Source organism: Xenopus laevis, chromosome 2L, assembly GCF_017654675.1.
Source record: "Xenopus laevis strain J_2021 chromosome 2L, Xenopus_laevis_v10.1, whole genome shotgun sequence".
Taxonomy (NCBI): domain Eukaryota; kingdom Metazoa; phylum Chordata; class Amphibia; order Anura; family Pipidae; genus Xenopus; species Xenopus laevis.
Window position 1 is genome coordinate 113,053,725 of NC_054373.1, and position 27,693 is coordinate 113,081,417.

The 27,693-nt window shown below is 37.6% G+C and overlaps 1 protein-coding gene across 1 annotated transcript; it reads left to right on the plus strand.

Moving 5' to 3' along the window:
* The first annotated feature begins 214 nt into the window (after positions 1–214).
* cybb.L (cytochrome b-245, beta polypeptide L homeolog) lies at positions 215–27,693 on the plus strand. The gene is given in 13 exon segments (NM_001092455.1): positions 215–286; positions 1,996–2,091; positions 4,510–4,620; positions 11,954–12,038; positions 15,396–15,541; positions 15,744–15,934; positions 17,120–17,249; positions 18,260–18,352; positions 19,041–19,294; positions 20,340–20,502; positions 24,734–24,880; positions 27,014–27,138; positions 27,443–27,693. Coding segments are annotated over 13 exon segments (1,713 nt in total). The 5' UTR covers positions 215–241; the 3' UTR covers positions 27,570–27,693.

Below are 27,693 nucleotides of genomic sequence, written 5' to 3' on the forward strand. Positions count from 1 at the left end.
TTTAACAATACTATATACATACTACTGTATATAAATGTTTATTGCAGTTTTATATACATGATGCTGGGTAATGGTATGTGTTTGTGTCTTTGTATTGACATGGACAGGATGCCTAAAAAAAGGGAAATCTCTTGCTTAATTAAATAGCTATTTTCACTTCCTCAAAGTGATATATTTCTTTGCAGCTGTGCAATATTGCCAGAGCAGTAGCAGTGTCACTTGCATACAGCAGGTCTCCAACATGGGCAACTGGATTGTAAATGAAGGCCTCTCCATCGCTGTTATTGTAAGTACTGTTTTTATTATTGTCTGCACTATATACCTGCTTTAGAGTATATGCTATGCACGATTTATGTGTGTGTATAATGCATTAAATAATATTTTAAAGAATCTAATAGTAAACAGGCAAAACATTATCGCAAATAAATCTTTGAAATATATACAGATACAGTAGATGTTAAATATATTTAGTATGCCAAAGACTGTCTTATTCTAAGCATCTTTTCAATTGGCTTTCTTTTTTATTTTTCATGGTTTTTTGATTTATTTGCCTTTTTCTTCTGACTCATTCCAGCTTTCAAATGGGGGTCACTGTCCCCATCTTAAAATGAAATGCTCTGTAATGCTAGAGAATTATTGGTTTTGCTACTTTTTATTGCTCATCTTTCTATGAAGGCCCTCTCCTATTCATAATCCAAGGCTCTCATCAAATCAATGCAAGGTTGCTAGGGTAATTTGGACCACTAGCATCCAGATGCTAGGAGACCTGCTAAATAACTCAAAAACCACAATTAATAAAACATGAAAACCTAATGTAAATTGTCTCAGAATATCACTCTGTACTTAAAGTTAATTTAAAGGTGAACAACCCCAATAAATATAATCATTGTATACCTTGAAAATCATATACCCAGGGCCGATTCGCAGGCTGCTGCCGCCTGAGGCAGCATCCCCAATGCCGCCCCCCTCTCCCGCTCCGCGCTTAAAAGTTTAGCGTCAGAGCGGGTCAAAGGGGGCTGCATCGCTAGTGCAGCGAGCGTGTACTGCGCTTTCTGCACTAGCAGAGCCAAATTTCCGGGTTTAAAAACTGGAAATTTGGCTCTTAAAGTTACAGGAGGCGGCTTTTTGCCGCCCCTTGTAACTGGCCGTTCACTGCCGCCTGAGGCAAGGTGCTCACCTTGCCTCATGGCAGGAACGACCCTGGATATACCCATGCAAAATATGGGGTTTCTCCTGAATTTAACAGTGTTACCTATATTGATGCATTTGGGAATTTTTAATCACTTTTCAATGAATCTATACAACCATTGTTGTTGCAATTAAAAAGAGCATACTTAAAAATAGCATACTTATATGGCCTGTCCCATTTGGAAATATATGGAGATAATACATGTGCACCAAGCTTGGAATATAAGCAAAACCTCTACAAGGGATATGTACCAGCTGAATTGTTTCTAACTGAACATTGAAATTTCTGGGAAAGACTTCAGTGCTATATGGATGCTGCAGTCGGCTCCATGTAGGAGTTGCATCTTTTCTGCCAATGGCTGGCATTATTCTATTTATCCATTGCAAATTGCAAAGTTGCAAAATCCAGAACATACAATATAAAATACTTCTCTGGTTAGTTTTTTTTTGATCTGCAGCACATATCAATTCAGCTGTGAGAAAACAAGCAATAAACCAGAATATTTGCTGTGGGAAACAGAAACACTTTTATTGATACTTTCAGATATTTGACAGTATAATAGTGATTTACACATTGCTGACGTTCTTGGGTAGACAGGAAGGTTTTCCTTGAGATGTTCTTCCATAAAGCAATTCATCTTTTGCTTCTTCTTCTGCATTTTTTTTTTTTAAGAAATGTAATTTGAACTGAAACCTGAACAACAAGAATTTTAGAAGATCATAAATAAGTGAATATGAAATACGGGTATTTAATGGTTAACTATTGTTTGTATTTACTGTGTTTATTAGTGATCTAATCTCTTTCAGATTGTCTGGCTTGCCCTAAATGGTTACCTGTTTTGGAATTTTTACCTTGTCTATGACGAGGGCGAAGCATACTTCTATTCTAGAAAACTTTATGGGGTAATAACCTTTCATACTTTATGTGACTGCTTGTTGTGCATAATAACTGTGTCTCTCTCTACCTATCATCATCCTTTATCTGTTTATATATTGTTGTTGCTATTAATAAAGGATTTTTACTATGTTACTCTTTGTATTACCCTGTACATATTATCATACCATAGATAGATAGATAGATAGATAGATAGATAGATAGATAGATAGATAGATAGATAGATAGATAGATAGATAGAATTTAAATGCATTACATTTATGATTTCTTTGTTTTTGGAAAATTTTCAATGAACCTGATGTTAGGGTTAGGGATTTTTGTTTGCAATAGAGTTGGATAGCAAGTTTAAAAACCAGAACTGGTTACAAAGAATGTAGAACTGTTGCATAAACCAAGTTGAATAAAAGATATTGTGCAATAACAGGGGCTTACAAAACTACAGAGGAAGCCACATATGCAATTCTGTGTGTAACAGTGCATGACTTCCAGTTTTATCCAGGACAGTTTTGATATACGGATAACAAATTGTATAATATAGTGGATAAAGTACAGTAATGGAATGTTATAATGACTCATACTGTAAAATATATATACTTACAGGCAGAGAGTCTGTGTTGTTGTCTTTCAGCGCTGCTATCAGTGACCTTATAAATTACAGTTGGATTGTAAATTATCCTACTTCTAATACACAAAAGCCATCAATTACCTGTAAACTAGTTTATTATAGAGTTTGCTCAGTGATTTTTGTGCCCTATTTTAAAAAACAGTATGAGGATAATAGTAGTCCTCTCACAATGCCATGCCTTTTTTAAAAACAGCATGCAGTCATGGAGTAAAAATTGAGTTCTTGTCCTTACTATAGATAAGGGATTATTTATCACTCATGGTGCAAGGTGCAAAGTACAGAAAAAACAGGCACAAGCTTTCATGTTTTCTGCATTTTGTATCCTTCCCCATAGGTTAATGCCCATAGGCACAGGTTCAAGAATAAAGACCTACCTGCATTTGGTAGTGCTGTATCCACAAGGGGAGGCACTTCTGCAGAGGTTCATAGTTCAGCATGACCCCAGATGCTTTTTGAATGAGCACTAAGGAACATGATATTGTTCCCCTTAGTTCTTTAGCACATACTTTATGTCTGTAGAGTTCTGGTCAGCTGAAAATGAGGGTAAACTGAAAGGTTCCCTACTGAATCTGAAACCAGAACAGTGGGTTCATCATGTCATCTGTTATGCTAAAGCTGTGAGGTTTAGTCGCTTTTACTATTTTAAAGTGGCAGTAAAACAAAATATGTAAATTCATTATATGCCTTTAGGCAGGTAATCTAGTTATTGGCAGCTCTGTTCTGTAAAAAAAAAATTTTTAGCTTTTAAGTGTGTATCTGAATCTACTTAATTAATGCATTATAGTGTATCTGTCACTTTTGTATGCAAAGTGAGCCCTGTGCAATACTGGATCATCTAGAGTGGCCTTCACTGCTACAAAGCAGCCCCTTATAGTTCATGATTATGCAATATGACAACAATTCTGTGAAGTATAGGCTGCCTTGTGCATGACTGCTGGGCTCTGCAGGGAGAAGTATAGGATTTTAGAATTTAAATGTAAGATCTAAATGGATGTGTGCCATGCAGTAAATCAGTGAGTAAGCATTCCTGCACAGGAGTGCACAAGTATAATTTAATTTTGGGAGAGCTTTGGGAGAGCCTCATTAACAATGCAGGATTCCTTGCACAAAGTGCAAAAAAAGGCCAGAACCAGCCATTTTTTTTTCACTTTGCAGGCTGCATCCTGCGTTGTGTAACTTGCTGTGGCATGTCCCATGGATTAAGCACTGACTGTTACTCGATCTAAGAGTGGCAGGCAGGGGTAAGACACATAGGTGCCCCCCCCCGCATCATGAGACATGACCTACATTGGGGTTCCGTCCTTACTGCTTGCCCTAGAGCACAAGATATTTGATCCAGCGCTCAGTGCAGTGATCAGGAGGTGCAACCCTAGTCCAGCATATACCTAATGTAATAATTGTAATAATGCAAGTAATGGCATACAAGGGACTCGGCTTAGTGGATCACAACACATCGGTGTTTTATTTTTAGTAATTTTTGTCCCCTACTCACTCAATTCTGAATCTATCTGAATCTATTTTTTTTTTGTAATTTTTGCTTCTTGTACATCATTAGATTAGGAACAATACTGTGAATGTACAACCACACAGAGCAGGGAGTAGTAGTTCAGAACAGATGTAAGACAATGTGTTATATCTACTGTATTTTCAGAGCTAGTCCTAGCAAAGCATTGGTAAGAGAGCTAAGCAGTACTTTGGATAGGCCAGAAAGTCGTCATTTACAGAATTGCATATTAACATTTTGTTTTATATTTTAACATCTCTATAAATAATTAACATTAATTTAATACTTTTGTTGCAGTCCGCCCTTGCCTGGGCAAGAGCTCCAGCAGCCTGCCTGAACTTCAACTGCCTGCTTATCCTTCTACCAGTGTGTCGAAATCTACTCTCTTTTCTGAGAGGGTCAAGTGCGGTAAGGATAGAGCAAGAATCCTCTTACTCAAGTCAGGAAAGAAATTAGCAGAATCTTTTATTATTTCCAAATGCTGCAACAGGCAAAGAAGTTGAGGTTACATTCTATGGAAAGAAGATTGCACACATATACTGTAAATGTCAGTTTATTGGCCAAACAGCTTGTAACAACATACTGTGGGAGTGTTACATTTTTTTAACTTCACACTGTAACTGGTGTATATGCTCACCAATGGCTCCGGGATATTCAGAAAATGCTTCAAGAGAGTAAACTGTACAACTTTTTTTTAGATGGTGCAGAAAGTACATGATGTACACAATGTTTGCAATGTTGTGCACAATAATTCTAAGCAATTGTGAGGGCTACTCTACCTGGTGGTCTAGTGGGCCAGCGGGGAAACACGCTGCGCTCTTGGCGGGAACACCTGCCACGCTGGTCTTCCTCCTCTCATGTACAGGATCTCTAGTACGTGCGCCCCTCTGCTAGACTTAAAGGCGCCTGCGCACTAGAGATCCGATGAGAGGATGAAGACTGGCGTGGCGGTGTCTCCGTCAAGAGCGCACTAGAGATCAAAATTCAAATGTCCTAAAAGGGGAATCAGTGTGTGTAATCCTTGCCCGTTATAAGACTTGTTCCTCGTGAGTTTCCTGGTGCCTCTGTGCTGTATAGCTTCTGTGATCTGTTTCCTGTTTTTGGATGATTCTGACTTCTGTATCCTGACCCTTGTCTGGTAACCGACTCCGATTATTCCGTATCCCTTCTGATTTATCTCCTGATTTGACCCTTGCCTGCCCTGACCCGGCTTGATTTGACTACGCTTTCTGCCTACGCTTTTTACCGTTATCTTCTGCCCAAAAGACTTTGCATTACCGTCGTGCCCCTTTGCTCGTTCAGAACCTTTCGCTTGGCACAAAAAAAAGGTTTTTAAAGATCTTATTTTCGCACACTGTAGATTGCTTCATGTAATATATTAATCAAAATTAATAAATCCTCAGAGAACCCAAAAATTGTTGATTTGATTTTTTGAGGTTTTTTAATTCCAAGTACAAAAACAGTGAAAATTGCTGTACAGATATCAATTTAATAAATACAATTAATTATACCACAATTCATGTATATAAAGCACCATATATGGTTTGCACAATATTTTTAAAAGAATAATTTAACTGCTAATCTTAGATTATGCAGATAATGAGGCTTGGAGGAGACGTTTTAAAAACGCATCATTTGGATCAGCATTCCTTGTTTGTCAAATTGACTTATGTCCATGGTATTGACCTGCTTAAGTAAAAGTCACAATGAAGCACTTGTTAGAGGTTTTAAACATTGTATGCAGGACATATTCACTTTGTTGCTGATAATGAGAAACAATGTAGCAGAGTGTGGAAATATATTCAAAATGAATAGGATAATTTCAGAAAGAGAATTTGAGTATTTGAATGTTAAAAATCCGGTGACCCCAACTTTTTATATAATACCGAAGATCCATAAAAATCTAGAGAATCCTCCAGGACGCCCGATTGTGTCGGGCATAGGTAGTGTTATGGAGCCGCTAAGTAGGTATGTCGATGAAAATTTGAGATCATTTCTACCAACACTATCATCATTTGTATTAGATACTGCGGATGTGATTAGGAAGATTGATCATTTACCAATTTCCGATGAAGTGCTATTGGTCACTTTGGATGTTGAAGGACTATATTCCTCCATCCCACATAACGTAGGTATCAGTGCTTGTAAAAAATATTTAGATAGTAGGGGCAAAAAATATGACATCCACTCAAATTTTGTCATTGACTGTTTGACATATGTACTTAATAACAATTGCTTTGTATTTGATGGGAAACACTACAGGCAGATTCGCGGGACAGCCATGGGGGCAACGTGCGCTCCTACCTATGCCTGCCTACATCTAGGACTATGGGAAGATACAGAAGTCCAGAAGATTTTTGACGATTGGGCAGGACCGCACGTGCTCCTCTGGTTGCGTTACGTGGATGATATTTTGATATTATGGGAAGGTGAGCAGCAACAGCTACTTCAATTAGTGGAAAAGCTAAATAATAATGACAAAAATATTAAATTAACATTAAATTATCATAGGCAAGAAATAGCTTTTTTGGATTTGATGATTTTTAAAAACAATGGAGTACTAAGTACTCGAACATATAGAAAAGAAACAGCTACAAACACTTTACTGAGAGCCGAAAGCCACCATCCCCAATCATTGATAAGAGGAATCCCCATTGGTCAGTTTCTGCGAGTACGGAGAAATTGTACTCAAGATTTTGATTTTGATCAGCAAGCTGAAGAACTAACGCAGAGACTGACAAATAGGGGTTATAGCAAGCAGACAATAAGTAGAGGATATCAAAAGGCCAAAACTTCAAATCGAACAGAATTAATTTTCAAAAATAAACAAAAACAAACAAGTTCAGAGATGAGATTTATAACAGAGTATAACAGTCAATGGTATGATATCCAGCAGGTGTTAAAAAGAAATTGGGATATTCTACTAGCTGATCCTGAGTTAAAAAGCTTTTTAAGTCCTTTTCCTAGAATGACCGCAAGAAGAGCGCCATCTTTAAAGGACAAGCTAACTAGTAGTCATTTTGTCAACAGCAGTCATGGAAAAGCCTTAACATGGCTACCAGAACCGGAAAAAGGGATGCACAAATGCGGGCATTGTAAATGCTGCAAATATGTAAAAAAATGTAGGGATTTTACCCATTTAAAAAATAAAAAAATTTATAAGATAAATAACTTTATAAATTGCCAAACCACTGCTGTGGTGTACGTCATAGAATGCAATTGTCCTATGCGATATGTTGGGAAAACATTTAGGCCTTTGGGTAGACGTATCCTGGAACATATCAGTGACATTAATTGTAATGTACAAAAAAGCTCGGTGGCAAGACATTTTAGAAACGTGCATGGTGGAGTATTAAAAAATCTAAAGATGTTTGGAATTGAACACGTTTCCCTGGGGATCCGGGGAGGTGAAATTGATAAAAAACTGCTTCAAAAGGAATTAAGGTGGATGTATGAATTAAACACACTTTGGCCTAATGGTTTAAACGATGATAGTAAATTTGGAGTTTTTTTGTGATATTTGCAAATGTTTAATAATTTAATTCTTTAATTGTTAGGAATAATCTTAAGAAACTATAAAACTAATAATAGGCATGATAGAACCACTCGAGTTGTGAACCAGAAAACATTGATAAAAATACATGTGTTAACAAATAAATAAAATGTTAAAATGCGAGGAATACGATTTAAATGTATGTATATATGTATAGAAATGAATGGCACCATTGTGTAGCACTATATGAAAAAACAGCAATAGTAGGGTTAATTGTAAGATTCAACCCTTTTTGTTAATTCTCACCACAAGAAGGGCTATAAGAGGCGAGGTAATATGACATCACTAAGCCCTGACGAAGCCGCTCAAGGTGAAACGCGCGTTGGCCATGTGGAGGAGAGAAACGCCATCATTTGAGTACATTTAACAATCTGGAAATCAGATACGTGGAACGAGGAGTGACTGGGACCTTTGGCTCTTCAGATCGGCTCTGGAAGTGCAAGCTAGGACAGCTCTGCGAGCAACGTAACCGCCACAGAGACTACACCGATAAGGTGGTAATGTATACTTGGCGTGTAGCCGACTGACAGTCAACCCTATACTTACTACCTGAAATTTATGTGAGCCGGTCATACTACTTATCTATCTGGATTTTCAGCGCAGTATTTCAAAAGGCACAGCTCTTCGTATCTACGGCTGCAAGTGTTTTGAATATATTTCCACACTCTGCTACATTGTTTCTCATTATCAGCAACAAAGTGAATATGTCCTGCATACAATGTTTAAAACCTCTAACAAGTGCTTCATTGTGACTTTTACTTAAGCAGGTCAATACCATGGACATAAGTCAATTTGACAAACAAGGAATGCTGATCCAAATGATGCGTTTTTAAAACGTCTCCTCCAAGCCTCATTATCTGCATAATCTAAGATTAGCAGTTAAATTATTCTTTTAAAAATATTGTGCAAACCATATATGGTGCTTTATATACATGAATTGTGGTATAATTAATTGTATTTATTAAATTGATATCTGTACAGCAATTTTCACTGTTTTTGTACTTGGAATTAAAAAACCTCAAAAAATCAAATCAACAATTTTTGGGTTCTCTGAGGATTTATTAATTTTGATTAATATATTACATGAAGCAATCTACAGTGTGCGAAAATAAGATCTTTAAAAACCCTTTTTTTTGTTGCAACTAATTATGTTTATCTTACGCACCGCCGTATATGGCTTTGTAAGCTTCTATAATTTTAAATAGTAGTGTGCGCTGCCGACATATATACAACCCTTTCGCTTGGCACCTCTCATAATAAGACCTGGCGGTATCCGATTAGCCGAGGGCTCCTCCCGAGGTGAAAGGTGGCTGTTAAAGGCGGAAGCAAGAGCCAAGAACAGGGTGCTTAGCATTGGTTCTGAATTTAGGGTGCCAATCGTGAAAGCAATCTCTCCTGGTCATGAACTGAGATTAAGCTGCCCCCCTTTCAGTGCATTTGTCTATCTGAATGGCTGTCAAAAAGATTTTATTAATGGGTCCTCAGCAAGCCCTCTCTCCAGACTGCCTCCCCCCATATTGCTATGTTACTGGTATAGAGTACAAAAACTGATGCACAACTCCAGTGCTGTGTTCTTTAATGATTGACATTACTAATGAGACTACACAGTAATATATTCTGTTTTCACAGGACAGTAATAAAAAAAAAACACATAGTAAAAGTCAGATCAAGCAAAATAAATATAACGAGGAATTTCCCAGTAACTTGTAAAAGTCTTAAATATGTAACTGTATATCTTCCCGGTAGGGAACGCCCACAATGCTAAAACTCATGCCAGGGAATGATACTGATGTTAATTAGTAAACCTAACCTCTGCATACATTTATAAATTTGCACTTGATTTATATCCAATTCATATTTACCCCCAAATGCAATAAAGGGCATTAGGTTTGCAATAACCCATAGTAACCAATAGATTTTGCTTTTAAATAGGTGACCAGTAAATTCTACCTTCTGATTGGTTGTTATGGGTTACTGCTCCTGGGCAAACTTAGTGCCTTTTATTACATAACCCAAGTGTCCTGCAAAAAGGATACAGGGACATTTTTAACGTTAACATTTCTTTAAAATAATTTATAACAGCTTACTGATCTGTTTTGTTATAGTTGCTGCTCTGATTTAAAAAAAAAATTCAGGAACAAAGGCCTTTGGTCGGAAATTAAGCTGAAAAGAAGCTCCAATAAACCAGACTAATTTTAGGAATATGTTGTTTATACACATTCGTTAACATTATTGCCTGCATATTGGGTGATGTACAGGAACTAAGTGCAGATAACTGTGGAACTTCCAAACTTCTCAAGGTTATTATTGTTGCTTTTGGCAGAATTAGCAGATATTGATTTCTGCTGGTGTAGATGATAAAACCACGTGAATGTGGCTAAATAAATAGGAAGTTCTCCAAAATGTGGAAGTTGTTCTGTATTCAGAAAGAAATAAGAATGAATGTAGGAAACGCCACATGAGCATGAGTCGCATCCTAGATCTCAATTATCTTTATGTTGATAGACTATTTCATTTCGATATGGGGATAAGTATACTCAAGAGCAGAATTAGTATTTTACAGTACATTACAACAGATTACTGATCTGTTTTGTTATAGTTGCTGCTATTTTGAAAAACAAAAATCAAGAATAATCATAGTTTTAGGAAAATAGTTTTAGGAATGTGTTGTTTCTATACATTTTTGTGCATTACATTTGCCTGCATACTGTGTACACTATATATTAAAGGAATGAAATAATAGTCTAGGCCTGTAAATCAAAAGTAAATTATTCACAGCCCAAACAATTGTTGCCATAATCCTATTGTATTTAACATTAACTCTAAGAAGATTAACTGCTGGATAAATAATGGGGAGATTGATTTGTAAAACTAATTAGGTTGAATGTTATTCTGGAGATCCTGGATAAGAACATTGTGAGTTAGTCTTCCGGTCTTACTCAATATCTTGGATCAATATTGGAAACCTATAGTGCAAACTGAAATGTGCCGGAAAAGTTATGTTGGCTAGGACAGTCAATACTTACACACCCATCACAGAACAAAATATATTCTTCCTTTAATTTTTTTGTCCTGGATTTTGTAGAATTGCTGTTTAAAAAAAAACAACAACACATATGGCATATGATTTTGCCCTCTGTACTTGGGACTATAGGTCCATCTGTTGCCACCAGCACTGGTATTGGGAGAGGCCTTGGCTGAACCTACTCACTCTTAGGGGGAGCCAAGGGAAAACAGTAGAATAGTATCATTGTTGGGTACAGAACAGCCGTCTCTAGGGAGACGTGGCATGGCAGAATAAACTTGAATTTCCCGATTACAATGACAGGTTACATTTAACATGGCATGATTTAAGTTCCTACAATTGCAAAGATAATCGTCATGAATTAATGGACAAAGCATGAACCACATGGCCATAATAAGTACCATCTGTTCTGGAGGGGAAGCTAAGATGGAGAAGTAAAAGTCATAGTGAATCCACTCCTTTATTACCAAGAATATATAGACTAATCAGATGAGATGAACTGGTGGGTTGTGGAGGAGGGGACTGGACTTGTCACATCAGTACTGTACATGATGTAATAAAATGAAAATGTTAAAGGGGGTTGTTCACCTTTGAGATAACTTTTAGTATGACGTAGAGAGTGATATTCTGAGACAATTTGCAATTTGTTTTCATTTTTTATTATTGAAGGTTTTTGAGTTATTTAGATTTTTATTCAGCAGCTCTTCAATTTGCATCTTAACCAATCTGGTAACTATTACCCTAGCAACCATGCATTGATTTGAATAAGAGACTGGAATATGAATAGGAGAGGGTCTGAATAGAAAGATGAGTAATAAAAAGTAACAATAACAATACATGTAGCCTTACAGAGCATTTGTTTTTTAGAAGTGAGTCAGCGACGCCCATTTGAAAGCTGCAAAGAGTCAGAAGAAAAGGGCAAATAACTATAAAACTATAAAAATAAAATAATGAAAACCAATTGAAAAGTTGCTTAGTTCTGTAACATAATAAAAGTTACCTTAAAGGTGAACCGCCCCTTTAAATTAAGTGAGGTGGTTCCATCACTGATCAACCACACCTGAAATTTTAATATATTATGCTTTTCATCAACCCTGGAGGAGTTAACTCCTCGTAGAAAAAAAACTGGCAGTGTATATATTGTTTTGTCCCTCTCTTTGCAGTGTTGTGGTAGAAGCCTTAGACGCCAGCTGGATAGAAACCTTACCTTTCATAAGATGGTGGCTTGGATGATTGCACTTCACACAGGTCAGTCACTGAATAAACTTGTTTAATAGTGTTTCCAACTCAGCCCTTTGATTGCTGAAATAGAACAAATGCAAGGTGGCATCTAGCTTAATATAAATAAAAGTGTAAGCACACTGTGGGTGGGGATATGTACAGTATATGTACAGGTAATGTGTAGATTGAAGGGAAACATAAATCAGTAGTTCCCAAAATCTGGAGTCAGCCCTTAAGATCAGTCAGGAAGAAATTTAGTGTTCACATATATTTGCTCATTCATGTTCTTCGAACTATAACAATGTCTTGTTTATCTGTAATCGTGAACAAATGATGGATAACAAAGTGGGCTTGAACTTGTGACTTCTGAAATGCACCTTATTAAAAAGGTTAAGGTGTTTGTAACATGTTTGGTGGTTGTCTGGCAGTGCCCATTTGTGAACATAATATTATCTGATTTATTGTTAACAGGGTGTAACATGAGCAGATGTGGGCAGGGCCAAAGTTGGGAGCATTGTGTTGCATAAAGGACCTGAATGAATCATCACCCATTTCCCATTCGTGGAATAGCTATATAAATAGTGGCATGTATGTGATCAGCGCGTTTTGCCTACATGCTAAAATCAAGAGCAGATTTGTTTTTCAGTTTCTAGGAATCATATAATTGGGAAGTGTAACACTACAACTAACACTAAAACATGAAATAAATACCACATGCTCTATGTAAAGAAATAGACTGTTATGCACTGGATTATGTGCCTTAAATGCTGCAACTTATAATATATATAATGATTACATATCCTATGCACAATTCAGTATAATTCTATGCTAAACCTACTTGCACATAATCCAGATATTTGTATTTTTTCACATGTACCATAACATGATGCATAAGGATAAATCAGATTTCAGGCTTAACATTTATATTATATCAGATCTATAAATGTTATATTGCAATGAGCTTTGCAAGCTCTACAGCTTCTTTTTATTCACGAGGGCTGGGAAATGAATGTGACGCTGACACATTGAACTCCTGGGTTCTTGTGAAACAACAATTCTTTATGCTGAGAGATACAGTAGATTTCTCTTGGTACTGTTACTTCCACTAGTTAAATCTTGATAAATCTTGAAAAGCTGCAAGAAGACAAAGTCAGCAGTACTGGGGGAGAGTTGTTCAGCAATGGCGCTATCTTGATGAATATTGTACAATAGTGAAACCTGTGAAGCTACTTCTCCTTGTGAGACCATATTTCACCACATCGCGCTAAATCTTCCCATTTTGACTTCTTTGCACTTGTTACAGAGCTTAAACAAATACTTCTTTCTAGAAATATCTAAAAGAGAAAATGAAACCATTATTACATTGCCCCTTGCCTCAAAGGGTGCTATCCCAGACCAGTCCACTAATTCATTTACTAAGGAGCAGATTTATTATGTGGTGTAAAAAAGGGCAGAATAATTCGCCAGACATCGCTGTGTAAAATATGCCATAAAAATGGCGTCATTTTTTTACTCGCTTTTTCTTTTGTCAACTTATGCCGGAACATACTTATGAAGGTCTGAAGAAGTGAAAATGATGGCAGCAAATCTGGTGTTCGCAAGTCCTAAAACAAAACACACCTTGATTTTTACACACCTTTTTACACCATTATTCCAGCGAATTTAATTTTACACAGCATAATAAATGTACTGTATGTAATCTAACTAGCACACACAAGTCCTGCCTATTAGCACACAAAGCTGCATCAGACATTTAGGGGCAGATTTAGCAAGGGTTAAGTGAATTCGAGGGAATTTTTGAAGTTAAAAAATTCAAAGTAATTTTTTGAATACTTCAACCATCGAATAGGATACCAGGGAATAGTACAAATTTGAAAATTTGAAAAATTAGAATTTTGAAAATGTACTGTTCCTTTAAGAATTCGATTTCGACTATTCACCATCTAAAACCTGCCAAATAGGTGTTGTAGCTTAAGGGGGAATCAATTTGGAGTCGTTTGGTGGACTTTTGAAAAATAAAAGTTTTTTTTAAAATCTAATTTTTTTTTTTTTTTTTTTACATTTTTTCGAATTCGAATCGAATTTGATTCAAGCTTGCAGGTCGATCCTATTCACCCAAGTTTAAAAAATTAGAATGTTTTTAATGAATTTCGATTGAATTTCAAGTTTATGGGACTTTTTATAAAATCCCATGAACTCTAAATTCGACCCTTGATAAATATGCCCAATATTGTGTTATTAAAAGCACCCTGAATTTGCAGCAATTATCTGCGTTTGAGCTTTTCTGACAATTACTTTGACTGAAGAATATAGATATCAGTAAACATTGCCCTTTTACATCTCTTACCTTGAGCCACCATTTTGTGATGGTCTGTGTGCTGCCTCAGACCTGACCTGACCTGAAATAGTACAACACTTACTGTAACAGGAAGAAGTGTGGCTCATGTGACCTAACATGCATGTGTGCCCTTGGTTTGTTTGTGTGCGCCATGAATCATAGGATCCCAGGGAGCAGCCATTAGTTCTTAAAATGCAAATATTTTATTAATTCTTACCCAATAGCACCTACTACTAAAAAAAAGTATATTATTATGGAAATGGTTTATATACTGTATATACTCGAGTATAAGCCGAGTTTTTCAGCATCCAAAATGTGCTGAAAAAGTCTACTTCGGCTTATACTCGAGTCAGTGGGCAGTAGCTGAGATTGCAGTCACTTTTAATCATTCCTATACCAACAGTTTGCTTGGGGAGAGACTGCAATATCACACAGCGCCCTCTGTTGGTTATATGAAAGAATAACAGTGACTGCAATATCACACAGCGCCATCTGTTGGTTATATGAAAGAATAACAGTGACTGCAATATCACACAGCACCCTCTGTTGGTTATATGAAAGATTAACAGTGACTGCAATATCACACAGCGCCCTCTGTTGGTTATATGAAAGATTAACAGTGACTGCAATATCACACAGCCCCCTCTGTTGGTTATACGAAAGATTAACAGTAATGGCAATATCACACAGCACCCTCTGCACATGGTAGTGGGACAGTGGGACAATGCACACAGTAATCCGTTTGGCAATTCTCTGTCAACATCAACTTTGCAAAGAAGTCCGGTTGATCGCTGGGGGGGTCGCTTTGGCGGAATGTGCGCTGCTTAGGTACCTCGGCTAATACTCGGGTCAGCTTAGACTCGAGTATATACGGGGTAAATAAAGCAGGATTTTACATATGAGCTTTTTTATGCAGAAGTATCGTTTTCCTTTAAATAACCCTGTTTTAAGAAAACAGCCTTCTAATAACTGCAGGGAGTACAGTTTTTTTCCTATTCTATAGAAATATGTAAAATGTTGTAAACAAGCAGTTTTGCACTCCTTAGCTATCCATACAGGGGCGCACTTGTTTAATGTGGAAAGACTGGTGGACGCACGTGTGGAGGCAAACGGAACCATCCAGGCAGCTCTCACATCGCTCGGTGACAGAGATGGAGAATCATACCTAAATTTTGTTCGATCTAGAGTACCAGTAAGTGCCATATTGTCTTCTTTTTATGCTAAAAATCTTTATGCAGGAACAGATGCTGAAAGTACTAGTAGTAGTAGTTAAACAATAGTTGGAGGGTAGTTTGCAAACCTCTGTTTCCAGCCCTGTGCATTTGCAGTATTACTCTAAAGCAATAACTAATTGATCATTTAACCTGTATGATCTTGTATTTTGCCTCTAACAGAACCCAATAGGAGGAATTAATGTGGCTTTCACCTTTCTGGCTGGGCTCACTGGGGTTGTGATAACTCTTGCACTGATCTTAATAATTACATCCTCGACAAAGACTATTCGCAGATCATATTTTGAAGTATTCTGGTATACACATCACCTGTTTGTTGTCTTCTTCATTGGTCTAGTCATACATGGTGTTGGGTATGTATAATATTATAATATATATATATATTGGTAACGCTTTCATTTGACTTTTGGCAGAAGCAACCCTCAGAAATTGCAGACTCCTTTTTAATTGTTTTAATAGGTTTTCCAATTTCTATTGGAACATGTTTTTCTAAGGAATCTGATACAAAGCTGGTGTATTGAGAGGAGATGCACTCAATCATTGTGAAGGGGGCTGTACTCACACAGACGCATGTTAGCGCCAAACGCAGGATGGGATTCAGCATGTTGCATTTTTCCTGCGTTCAGCATCAACATGCATCTGTGTGAGTACAACCCCCTTCACAATGATTGAGTACGTCTACTCCTGCGCTCCCCTGCAGCTGAACAGAAGAAAGCGAAAACGCAGGGGAACCGCCCATGTGTAAGAGCCCTTAAAGGGGAACTATTGTGAAAAATGAAATCTAATACGTTTCATCATACTGAAGTGAGACATTTTCTAAATATAATCAATTAAAAAGGGAGCCCACCATCAAAGGCTATATTAGACTGGCAATCAAAATCTGACTCCTGCAGGAAAACCGAATGAAGAGAGACAGATTCCAAGTGAGGGATAAAGAAGATTAAGTTGATTATTTCAAAAATGGTACAACATCTTTTTTAATTGATTATATTTAGAAAATGTCTTATTTCAGTATGATGAAGCTTATATTACATTTTCATTTTGGTGATAGTTCCCCATTAAATACATAATCATATCAATTTAGATTATAAAACACAGATCACTGGAAAATACCAAACCTTTCTTTTACAAAATTTCACAGTTATGTAATTATCTAGGAAACTAGATTCAACTAATTTGGACACTGTGTATTCTATAATGTGTGTGTGTGTGTGTGTATTTACAATATATGTACAATAGATGAAGTAGACCCTGATTTTTGCCTTTACCCTTATTCCAAGCAGTCCCCTTTAAACTGTCACTAATAGAACTATAATGTAACATGCTGCTAAAAAGGGAAATACTTAAACATATTCCTCTGTGAGAGAAATGCTGTGCAAAGTACATTTCCCATTAAAAAGGCAATGTTGAGGGGTTTGTTTGCCTACAGAAGTTTTCTTTATGCACTAGATGCTTTAGTAAAGTTATTTTTCCATACATTCAAAATGTAAACTTTTGATTTGTATACTGGGACTGAATTTATCATTTTCCATTTTTAGGCGAATAGTGCGAGGCCAAACAGCTGCCAGTCGAGAGAAGCATAATCCAAGAGATTGTGAATATAATTTCACTGAGTGGGGCAACAATACCTCGTGTCCTATCCCCCAGTTTGCAGGAAATCCACCAGGGGTGAGACATTTTTATACAAAACTTTATGTGTTAAGAGGTACTTTTTGAATGACTATTTTCTCAACCTTTATGACATGTAATAATGTATGGTTCCATCAAATAATGTCAGCCCATATACAAATCTACTAATTATGTATGTTTTTATAAAAGACTCAATTACATCCACAAGTGCAGTGAGCAAAGTGCAATTGTCATTTTTCTCCCCACAATGCAACGTTATCCCCAAAATTACAGCTTCATTGTAGCCACCAGGGGGTTTGAATGTGATGCCATTGCACTGCACATTCACTTTGTCACAAATTGGGTGCATGTGTGCTGAATATTGCGTTTTATCAGGTGTTTGGCATGCAAGTGATGTGTGTGCCCAATTTTTTTGGCATAACTGAGCTGCAGCCATTGCGATGTGAGAACCCTGGAGATACTGCCTGGTCAGGAGGTGCTTGTAACTTCAGGGTTCAACTGCATCAACAAGCGCAGCAGCACCTGATTTGGAAAGGAAGACAGGAAGGAATGAGTAGCGCCAGGCCAGAGGGCTGCTATAAGTTGCCATAGAAAGTCAGTATTTAGTGGGCTGGTGGGGGCTGTTTGGGCCTCTGTGTAACTGAAATGCCAGGGCCTATTTTAATTCTCAGTCCGGACCTGAGTGGCGCCTTAAATTAATTTTCGAATTTGTAGTACATTGATTATAACTAATTGTTGATTGACTAGTATGGTTAAACTGTGCTTAGAGGTGAAGCACAATGCATAATTTGTTTATTGCTCTAAATTTCAATCTAAATTTATAATCAGATTTCCAGGTTTTGGGAAACCCTCCGTGGCATGTAATGTATTAAAAAATAGAGAAACTTGAAAACGTCCATAGTGTCCAGAATTGCACATACAGTATTAAAACCTCAAATTTCCACTTTTTAAGGCAATGTAAAATTCAGTCATTTCTTTTTGTTCTTGCTTTACAATGTGGCTTTTATGTGTCTTTACTTCCTTCCTTTATTCTCTTTCTTCTCTTACAGACATGGCAATGGGTGATAGCTCCCATGGTCCTGTATGTGTTTGAAAGATTGGTCCGATTTTGGAGATCTCAGCAGAAAGTTGTCATCACAAAGGTATAAGATTTTCCTTGGTTTGTGACACATACTGTAAGTAGGCCTGTTGAGTTTGATGTTGTCTGTCTGTATTTCCCCTAAACACATTGATTTCAAGACTACCTACAATGCCAACTGTAGATGAGACATAAGGGGAGGTTGACCAGCGTGGTTGTAGAGTTTATATTGGTTAGGATGATGGTAAGTGCAGAGTGAGGGATGAATACTAATAGTGTGTGTGAGCAAAGTTGTGGGGAGTTTAGGTTGTAATCTTAAATTAAAAAGGTGGGTCTCAAATGATTGATTGAAAGCCTGGAGGTCCTAATGGGATTGAGCAGAGAGTTCTAGAGAATGGGTGCAGCAAGTGACTGGAAAAGCGAGTGAGGCGAGTGAGAAGAGTGAGGAGGAGAGAGAGAGAACAAGGTCATGTGCAGACCTAAGGTTATGTCTGGGGTGTACTTGGTAATTATGGAAGTGATGTATGGTGGTGTGACATTGGTGAGTGCTTTGTAAGTGAATAAAAGAATATGGTCTATCATTTCCTGGTATGCTTATATTTGTGTTCTAGTGATTCTAGTTTACCTATGCACTTTACATAGATTGTACTGATATATATATATATATATATATATATATATATATATATATATATATATATATATATATATATTTATATATATTATATAACGTATTTTTGTTTTAATATAAGGTTGTAACACACCCATTCAAAACCATTGAATTGCAAATGAAAATGAAGGGGTTCAAAATGGAAGTTGGACAGTATATCTCTGTCCAGTGTCCAGCAGTGTCCAGATTGGAATGGCATCCTTTTACTTTGACTTCTGCCCCAGAAGAAGATTTTTTCAGCATCCACATTAGAATAGTTGGAGACTGGACAGAAGGTTTGTTTAAAGCCTGTGGATGTGACAAGACTGAATTTCAAGACGCATGGAAAATGCCAAAGTAAGTTCAACACAGGCCTGGACTGGGAGTCAAAATAGGCCCTGCCATTCCAAGTACACAGAGGCCCAAACAGCCCCCTACCAGCCCAAAACAGTCTCCTACCAGCCCACTATATGGTAACTTTCTATGGAACCAGACAGCAGCCCCTCTGGCATTTGCCAGAACCCACAGATTGCCAGTCCGGGCCTGGTTCAACACTACTGAAGTGAATAAATGTACAGTATTTGGTAAGCAGGTTAAAGGCACCTTTATTCATATCACAACCTATGTAAACTGCAAGTAAGGAGAACAGAGGGCAGGGAAGTTAGAAAGACTGGCCAAGTATAATTCCTTACAAAATCTTCAATATATTACTCCTTGATTTCATAGTCAGTTTGGGAAAACATGGCAGGGAGATTAAAAAAGTAAAATGCAGTCTGATGGACTGATGAAGATTGTTCATACAATATGTGACAAAAGCAAAAAACCAAAATATGTGAAAAACTTGTTATCAGGAAACCTTCAGTGGAGAAAATGTTTATATGATGCATTTGCTTTCAATTTATTATCTATTTATTGCTTCCTCATTTTAAAAATAAATTTTACTTTATTTTCCTCTACCTACTTCCTGCTCTTTCTATTAATGTTGAATCTCCTCTTGACAGCACTTCCCATAGGATGCTGCCCTTAACTCCTTCTATGCTTAAAGGCACTGGGTAGAGCAGTTAGGGAGAGCGGGTATTGCACAAGGGTTGATAAAACATTTTATGTGGGCCAGGATAGTTTCACCCTTGGGGTGAAGCACCCTCCCTTTTTGATAAAGAATATACAGATAAATATGCTATGAAACAGTAAATAATTTGTCTTAAATTAATATTTTAGTGCACACCCCTATTTGCACTGCATTTTTTATTACATTCAAAAATATTGTGTGTCTTTAATGGTAGCGTTATGTCGAATTGACTTTGATTATTTTTTGTTGTGACTATATAAAAATGACTATTATTCTATAGATAAAATAAACAGTTGTTTTGTGTGACCTAAAAATGATTTTGTTATTTGTAAGGATTGCAGTTGATGGTCCCTTTGGAACTGCCAGTGAGGATGTTTTTAGCTATGAGGTTGCAATGCTGGTGGGAGCTGGTATTGGAGTTACTCCCTTTGCTTCTGTTCTGAAGTCAGTCTGGTATAAATATGTCAATGACGCGTCAACCCTCAGGCTGAAAAAGGTAGGTACAATATATTCAATGACACAAATAAAAGAGGAAGATGCCAACCTCATACCGTTTTTTTTTCATCAATGAAATGAATGTGTTAAGGGTAATAAAATGCTTAAAATGGAGTGGTAAAAAGACATTTACTAAGTTCTATTATTTACTATATAGACTAAGTAATGAGTTTAGCATCTAAACTGTAGATCAGAACACAGTATCATTATATATTTCAAATACACATAAGACCGTACCAAAATGCAGGTTCTGAGCATAATGTAAAACTGCTCATAGCCAGTGGCGGAACTACCGGGGGAGCAGGGGGTGCGAGTGGCACCCCCTTAGGGCCCCCCGGCAGTGCCGAACGCCACTGTTATCACCCTGTCAGCGCGCCGTACGATGGGGGGCAGGGCCCGGCTGTGCGTCACGCACCAGGGCCCGCCCCCTCTAGGAACGCTGCTGCTCATAGCGTGTTATTGGTTTCATACTGCTTTACAAATATTTGTTTTACCAGGGCCATTTGAACTACATAACACAGAATATAACACACAGTGAGCTCCCTAGTTATTTCTGATATAATATATGGCAATCACCACATACTTTGCCAAATATTGTTCAGCATTCTTTCGCTACTAGTTATAGTACATCAAAACATCTTTCCCATTTGATACTTACTGTACTTTGGGTAAAGATGTGATAAATGAAGATTTTGGGCTCGATCAAGGTATAAATAAAAGCAATACAATTATACTTTTAGATGGGTCTTTACAGCCTGATACATAAGCAACTTCTATTTATTCTAGAAAGATATCCCCCTGAAACCTTATTATGTGTTTGTGTAACAGTTTTAGTCAGTCCGCACCAGGAGCACTAGCAATTGTTCAAAGAGAGAACTCTGTCTGTATTTATGGGATGAAAGACCTGTATGCATATTCTATTCTTCTACTGCTTTGTACATGACAAGTGTGTACAATTGTTGCAAGATGTACCTTTAAGACTACCATTCAGTGGTCCAGATCAACTCCCGCAGAAATACTAGTCTGAATCCCTATTCTTACTGTGGTCCCTTCCCTTTAAGGCCAGTTAAGCTTAAGGGAGAGTTACCTCCAGCTACCAGTCCTAAATTGGAGCACAAAGCTGCTCTTACTGGCTTAACTGTCTAATTCATGATCCTATAACATGCTATGACAATGATTTCCTATTGCTGTCTAAACTTTGTTCATGGGGTCCCTGTCCCCCAACTTCTGTAAGGAGTTGGTAACCTTAGGGCCTGAACTCTTTACTGGGGCCTTGTTGATCCCAGGCTCCCCAGCAGACATCTACGTTGTTCCGAAGATAGAGACCAAAGAGAAGACCAAGGGCTTCCCAACCACTAAATTAAAGTGTAGCAGGAAGTAGTCATAAAGTCCCTAGGCCAATGAGGAATAATAGCCCACCTAGGCACTGGGATTTAGGAACAGAAGGAAATATTATAGGAGAAAGAATGTTTTTTTGTGCTTGGGGGTGCCAAAAGTTAGGCACCCCCAAGTGATCGCATTTACTTACCTGGCAACCTGGGCAGGTGCTCCTATCAGCAGAAAACTGCACTAGCACGGGGGTCTTCTAGCGAACACCTTGGAGCGATCCTATTCCTGCTTCTTTCTTCTTCGCAGTAGAGTTCAAAGCCGAACTTTAATGAAAAAGTCTACTGCGCATGTGTTTGCCCCAATAAATTTGAAAAAATGAAGAATCTCCATGGTGCTTGCTGGCAAAACCCTGGATTGGTGCAGTTTTCTGCTGATAGGAGCACTGGGCCACTCTAGACTATCTATCTATCTATCTATCCTCAATTTTCTATCTGTCTCCGAGCTGTCAGTTGTGGTAACCATACCTACTTGATGCTTATCTAAAAACAAATGTGCAGATTTTTCTGTCATGATGCATTTAATATATAATTTTGGATCAGGATCTTAACATAATGGGCATGGACATGGCATTGTATTTTGTTCCATTGAACAGTGGAAGGTGCACTTCACTTACTTTAGTCTAGAAGGCTATATGTAGGTCAGACGGGAGAGCAGGTGTCCCCAGCTCCACTCTTTGACTAACTCTTCAATACAAGTTCCTCATATAAAAGAGACAGATCAATAAGCAGAAAAAGCATTCTGACAAATTGATCTGTGTTCATGTGCAGATGTTCCTTAAACAGTTTTTGTTGCATGACCTTCAGTTACCCGTGTAACTTTAGTTCCTCTTCCTCAATTCTAGGTTTTCATTGTTTATTTAGTGATTTAAATGTAATTTGACATTGAATATATGACAATAATAGCATAAAAAGTCATGGGTAAATTTAGAATATAGAAAAATAACGTACAAATATCTGTCATGTCTTTTGGCTCTTAAAGGGATACTGTCATGGGGGAAAAATTTTTTTCAAAATGAACCAGTTAATAGTGCTGCTCCAGCAGAATTCTGCACTGAAATCCATTTCTCAAAAGAGCAAACAGATTTTTTTATATTCAATTTTGAAATCTGACATGGGGCTCGACATTTTGTCAATTTCCCAGCTGCCCCTGGTTATGTGACTTGTGCCTGCACTTTAGGAGACAAATGCTTTCTGGCAGGCTGCTGTTTTTCCATATCAATGTAACTGAATGTGTCTCAGTGGGACATGGGTTTTTACTATTGAGTGTTGTTCTTAGATCTACCAGGCAGCTGTTATCTTGTGTTAGGGAGCTATTATCTGGTTACCTTCCCATTGTTATTTTGTTTGGCTGCTGGGGGGGAAAAGGGAGGGGGGTGAAATCACTCCAACTTGCAGTACAGCAGTAAAGAGTGATTGAAGTTTATCAGAGCAGAAGTCACATGACTTGGGGCAGCTGGGAAAGTGGCAATATGTCTAGCCCCATGTCAGATTTCAAAATTGAATATAAAAAAATCTGTTTGCTCTTTTGAGAAATGGTTTTCAGTGCAGAATTCTGCTGGAGCAGCACTATTAACTGATTCATTTTGAAAAAAATTTTTTTTCCCATGACAGTATCCCTTTAAGTTTATATTTTACACAAAGGCAAAATGACACTGCTTACTACAGAGCTCAGAGACACAAAGTTAAAGAAACAGGCTTAAGCTACTATGTTATTCACGCTTTGCCCTGTTGTGGGTACTTGCTCTCCAGATTGGAGTTCAAGAAAGCAATTTTCTAAAGAATACAACACTACCTGCATTTGGCAGCACTGTTTCCATGACCCCTTAGGTCTCTTATACTGTAATTGCATCCAGGATAAATAAATGACCCCTTACAGAGCAATTACCAACTCTAGTGCAAAGAGCTGAACATAATGTTTATTGTGTGTAGAAAACCTGGGTTCAGCTTACACTGAGGCCAATTTGCTGAGACACTGTTAAGGTCCCAATACACGGTCCAATAAAAGCTGCCAACAGATCGAGTCTGGCTTTCCCGATTGATATCTGTCCGGAAGTCGGCCAGATCTCGATCGGGCAGGTTAAAATATCCTGTCGGATTGCGGCCGCATCTGTGTGTCTATGATGAGTGTCCCGCGATCCGACCACTTGTATCGGATCCATTATGATCCAATCATTGGGCCCTAGGGATCAGCTGATATCGCCCACTTCAATGTGGAGAGATCCACTCATTTGGCAACATCGCCAACGTGTGGATCTCTACATCTATGGCCATCTAAGGATGCAACGTCAGTATCTGCACCCCTCCTCTTTAGTTTATTGCAGCAATAATCTGCATTGTACAAAAGTACCTCTACAGCTTTGGTCTTTATGTTTGTCTTATGTCTGGCTTATATCTGTCTTAAGTCTGCCATACACAGGCAGATTTAAACTGCTGATTTGAGTCCTTTAGACTGAGTCAGCAGCTTATCTGCCCGTGTATAGGGCCCTCTGATGGAATTACCTGACTGATATGTGGCCCAAAATCAGGCACTTGTCTATCTGTCAACCGAGCAGTTTTAATTTTCACTTTGGATTGAGGGCTGGATCTGCTCTTTGATGGAATCCTTGTCCCAACAGTTCCTATTCCCATTGTTATAATCAGATCATTTGGCCCTAGCGGATCAAGGTCTGCTGGTTTGGCGACCTTTTCAAACAAGTGGATCTTATAATGTTTGGCCACTTTTATATGTGAAACTACTGGAAAAAGCTTTAAATGCCAATGTGTCTGCAAATGAATGGCCATTCAGACATTTCTTGCTATTGAGGTTGCTTTATACACTTATATTTATTTACAATCTTGTTTCAGATCTACTTCTACTGGCTGTGCAGAGATACACAAGCTTTCGAGTGGTTTGCGGATTTACTTCAGTCTCTGGAAACCCAAATGCAAGAGAGAGATAATGCTAATTTCCTTGTCTATAACATCTACCTCACTGGCTGGGATGAGTCACAGGCACGAAAGTCCACATTTTTTATTATCTTATTTGTTTGCAAGCTATGTGTCTGTCTATCTATCATCTATTTATCTAATTATCTATCTCCTATCATCTATTTGTCATGTTCATAGCTATATAGGTAACCCAAGGAAATCAAATAGCAATTTGAATGTGTTTCTATATCAAACTTTGAGCTGCTGAGCAAAAAATATATTTATAGTTGATGAATATCCACAAAACCGGGCTGCAGAGTTGAAGAGCTGTTGTTAAAAACTGTTTACCAACATCATAGGTACCATAGCATAAAAGATGAGGAACTTACTCTGTATATTATATTAAATTCTGAAATCATTTTTTTTACCATTCTTTACACTTTGATGTCAAAGCCTTTTTGGCTCTTTTGAAAGTGTTAGAAATGACTCAATTGCTTTCAAAATCAGTGTTATCTTATAGGATGTTAGTTCAGTAGTAGCTATAACACTCTATCAATTCTGTAATTTCCCCAAAAAGAAATTGAAAGCCAAAAAGAAAATTGTAGGCCAAAAAATAAAACGCAAATGCAAAAATGTTATTCTGAGCCAATTTTGTAACCAGTTTTTAAAGAGGTGGTCCATCTTTTTATTATGTTATAGAATAGCCAGTTCTAAGCAACTTTTCAATTGGTTTTATAGTTTTTGAATTATTTGCCTTCTTCTTCTGACTCTTTTCAGCTTTCAAATGTGGGTCACTGACCCCATCTAAAAAAACAAAAGATCTGTAAAGGTGGCCATACACGGGCAGATAAAGCTGCCGATATCGGTCGTTTGGACTGATTTGACAGCTTATCTGCCCGTGTATGGGGGCTTCCGACGGGGCTTCCGACGGGTCTTCCCGATCGATATCTGGCCACGATATCGATCGGGAAGGTTTGATTTTAAACCAACCGACCCATCGGAGCCCCTTGGCGCATCGTAATTCGATTGTTCGGCCATACGGCCGAACGTTCGAATTGCCCCCAATATAGCCATGCCGTTAGTGGCATATCGGGGAAAGATCCGCTCGTTTGGCGATGTCTCCAAACGAGCGGATCTTTGAGTCTATGGCCACCTTAAGACTACAAATGTATTTTTATTGCTACTTTTTATTACTCATCTCTCCTATTCATATTCCAGTCTCTGATTCAAATCTGTTCATGGTTGCTAGAATAATTTGGACCATAGCAACAGGATTGCCGAGATTGCAAACTGAAGAGCTGTGGAATAAAAAGCTAAATAACTCAAACAACAAATAATAACATATGAAAACCAATTGTAAATTTTCTGCATATAATAAAAGTTAACTTGAAGGTGAAAAACACCTTTGATGGCATAAACATTATCCATAATTATATTTGAAATTGAAAGTTGTTTCTACATTGTTGGATCATTATACAATATAGCAGAAACCAGCTGATTAAAAGACTTCTGATGGCATTGTGGGAATTGAGATAGACAAACAGACAGACAGATATATAGATAGATAGAGCAAAACAATGTGACAAGACCAACACTCCCTTTCTGAAAATATATTCACATTTATTCCATCACATAGTAGTATGCTCTCTCTCTTTCTCTCTCTCTCTCTCTCTCTCTCTCTCTCTCTCTCTCTCACTCTCTCTCTCTCTCATCATATGTCATTATGGTGTATTATTCATTTCATTAGAATATAAGCATTCAGTATGCAGAGGGAGGAAAACATTTGATTTAATGTAGAATCAATTCTTGTTGCACCCTTCTTCATTATCAGAAACTATTGTAATGTGTGACACAATCTGTGGCGCAGCTGGAACAGAAGAATACAAAAGTGGCAGAACACATATGCAAGATGGTAGACAGCTGCTGTAGGATTTAGTTCTTGTGCATCATTGCTATTTTGTCTTGTTTATAAATCTGTTAAAAAAAGCCTGACAAAGCACAATATACCACACGCTTTATCTTCAGTTCCACCTACAGTATAGACAAGCAATTGCATTTAGCCATCACCTTGAGGGAAGGCTCCAAGTAAAGCCAGGGAATAAGAGCAATCCCATACTTAGTGCATATACTATATCCACAAGAAAAGGTGGTTTAAAAGATTTGCTAAATCCCTAATTTGGCTGTGTTTGTAAATGTTTTATACCCTATTTGTTTTAGGCCACTGCCTTCTCTTTGCACCATGACGAAGAGAAAGATGTGATTACAGGTCTTAAGCAAAAAACCTTGTATGGCAGACCAAACTGGGAAAATGAGTTTAAAACCATTGCTAATCAACACCAAAGGTAAGCAAGTGTGTAATATCTTGGAAATATGCCTTTATTTTGCCTTATACGTTCCCTAAATATTTAATGCCGCCAGTCTTCAGGGCTGATTTATTAAAGTTTGATCTGGGAATGTTGCAGAGATTTCAATTTGATGGGATTTTTTATGAACTGATACTCAATTGAGCTGAGAGGCCTGTTTAATTGATTCAATAAATATTCATATTTGGAAGCTAAATTCTAGTCTAAAGACAAGGAGTTATGGATTAGCAGTATACTGAAATTTGTACATATTATGTTTTTACTTACGTTCTTACATTTATAGTTCCAGAGTCGGTGTTTTCCTCTGCGGCCCGGAAAGCCTTGCTGAGACTCTGAGCAAGCAGTCTATTGCAAACTCCAGTGTGGACCCCAGAGGAGTTCATTTCATCTTCAACAAAGAGAACTTCTAACTTTGGAAACCAAATACTTCAATATATATTCCACATTTATTTTCTGCTTTGTCATAGTTTTTGCTTTGCCCTGTTGTTTCTCTTGAACATTTACCATTTGTAAATAAATGATCTGGATGTATTA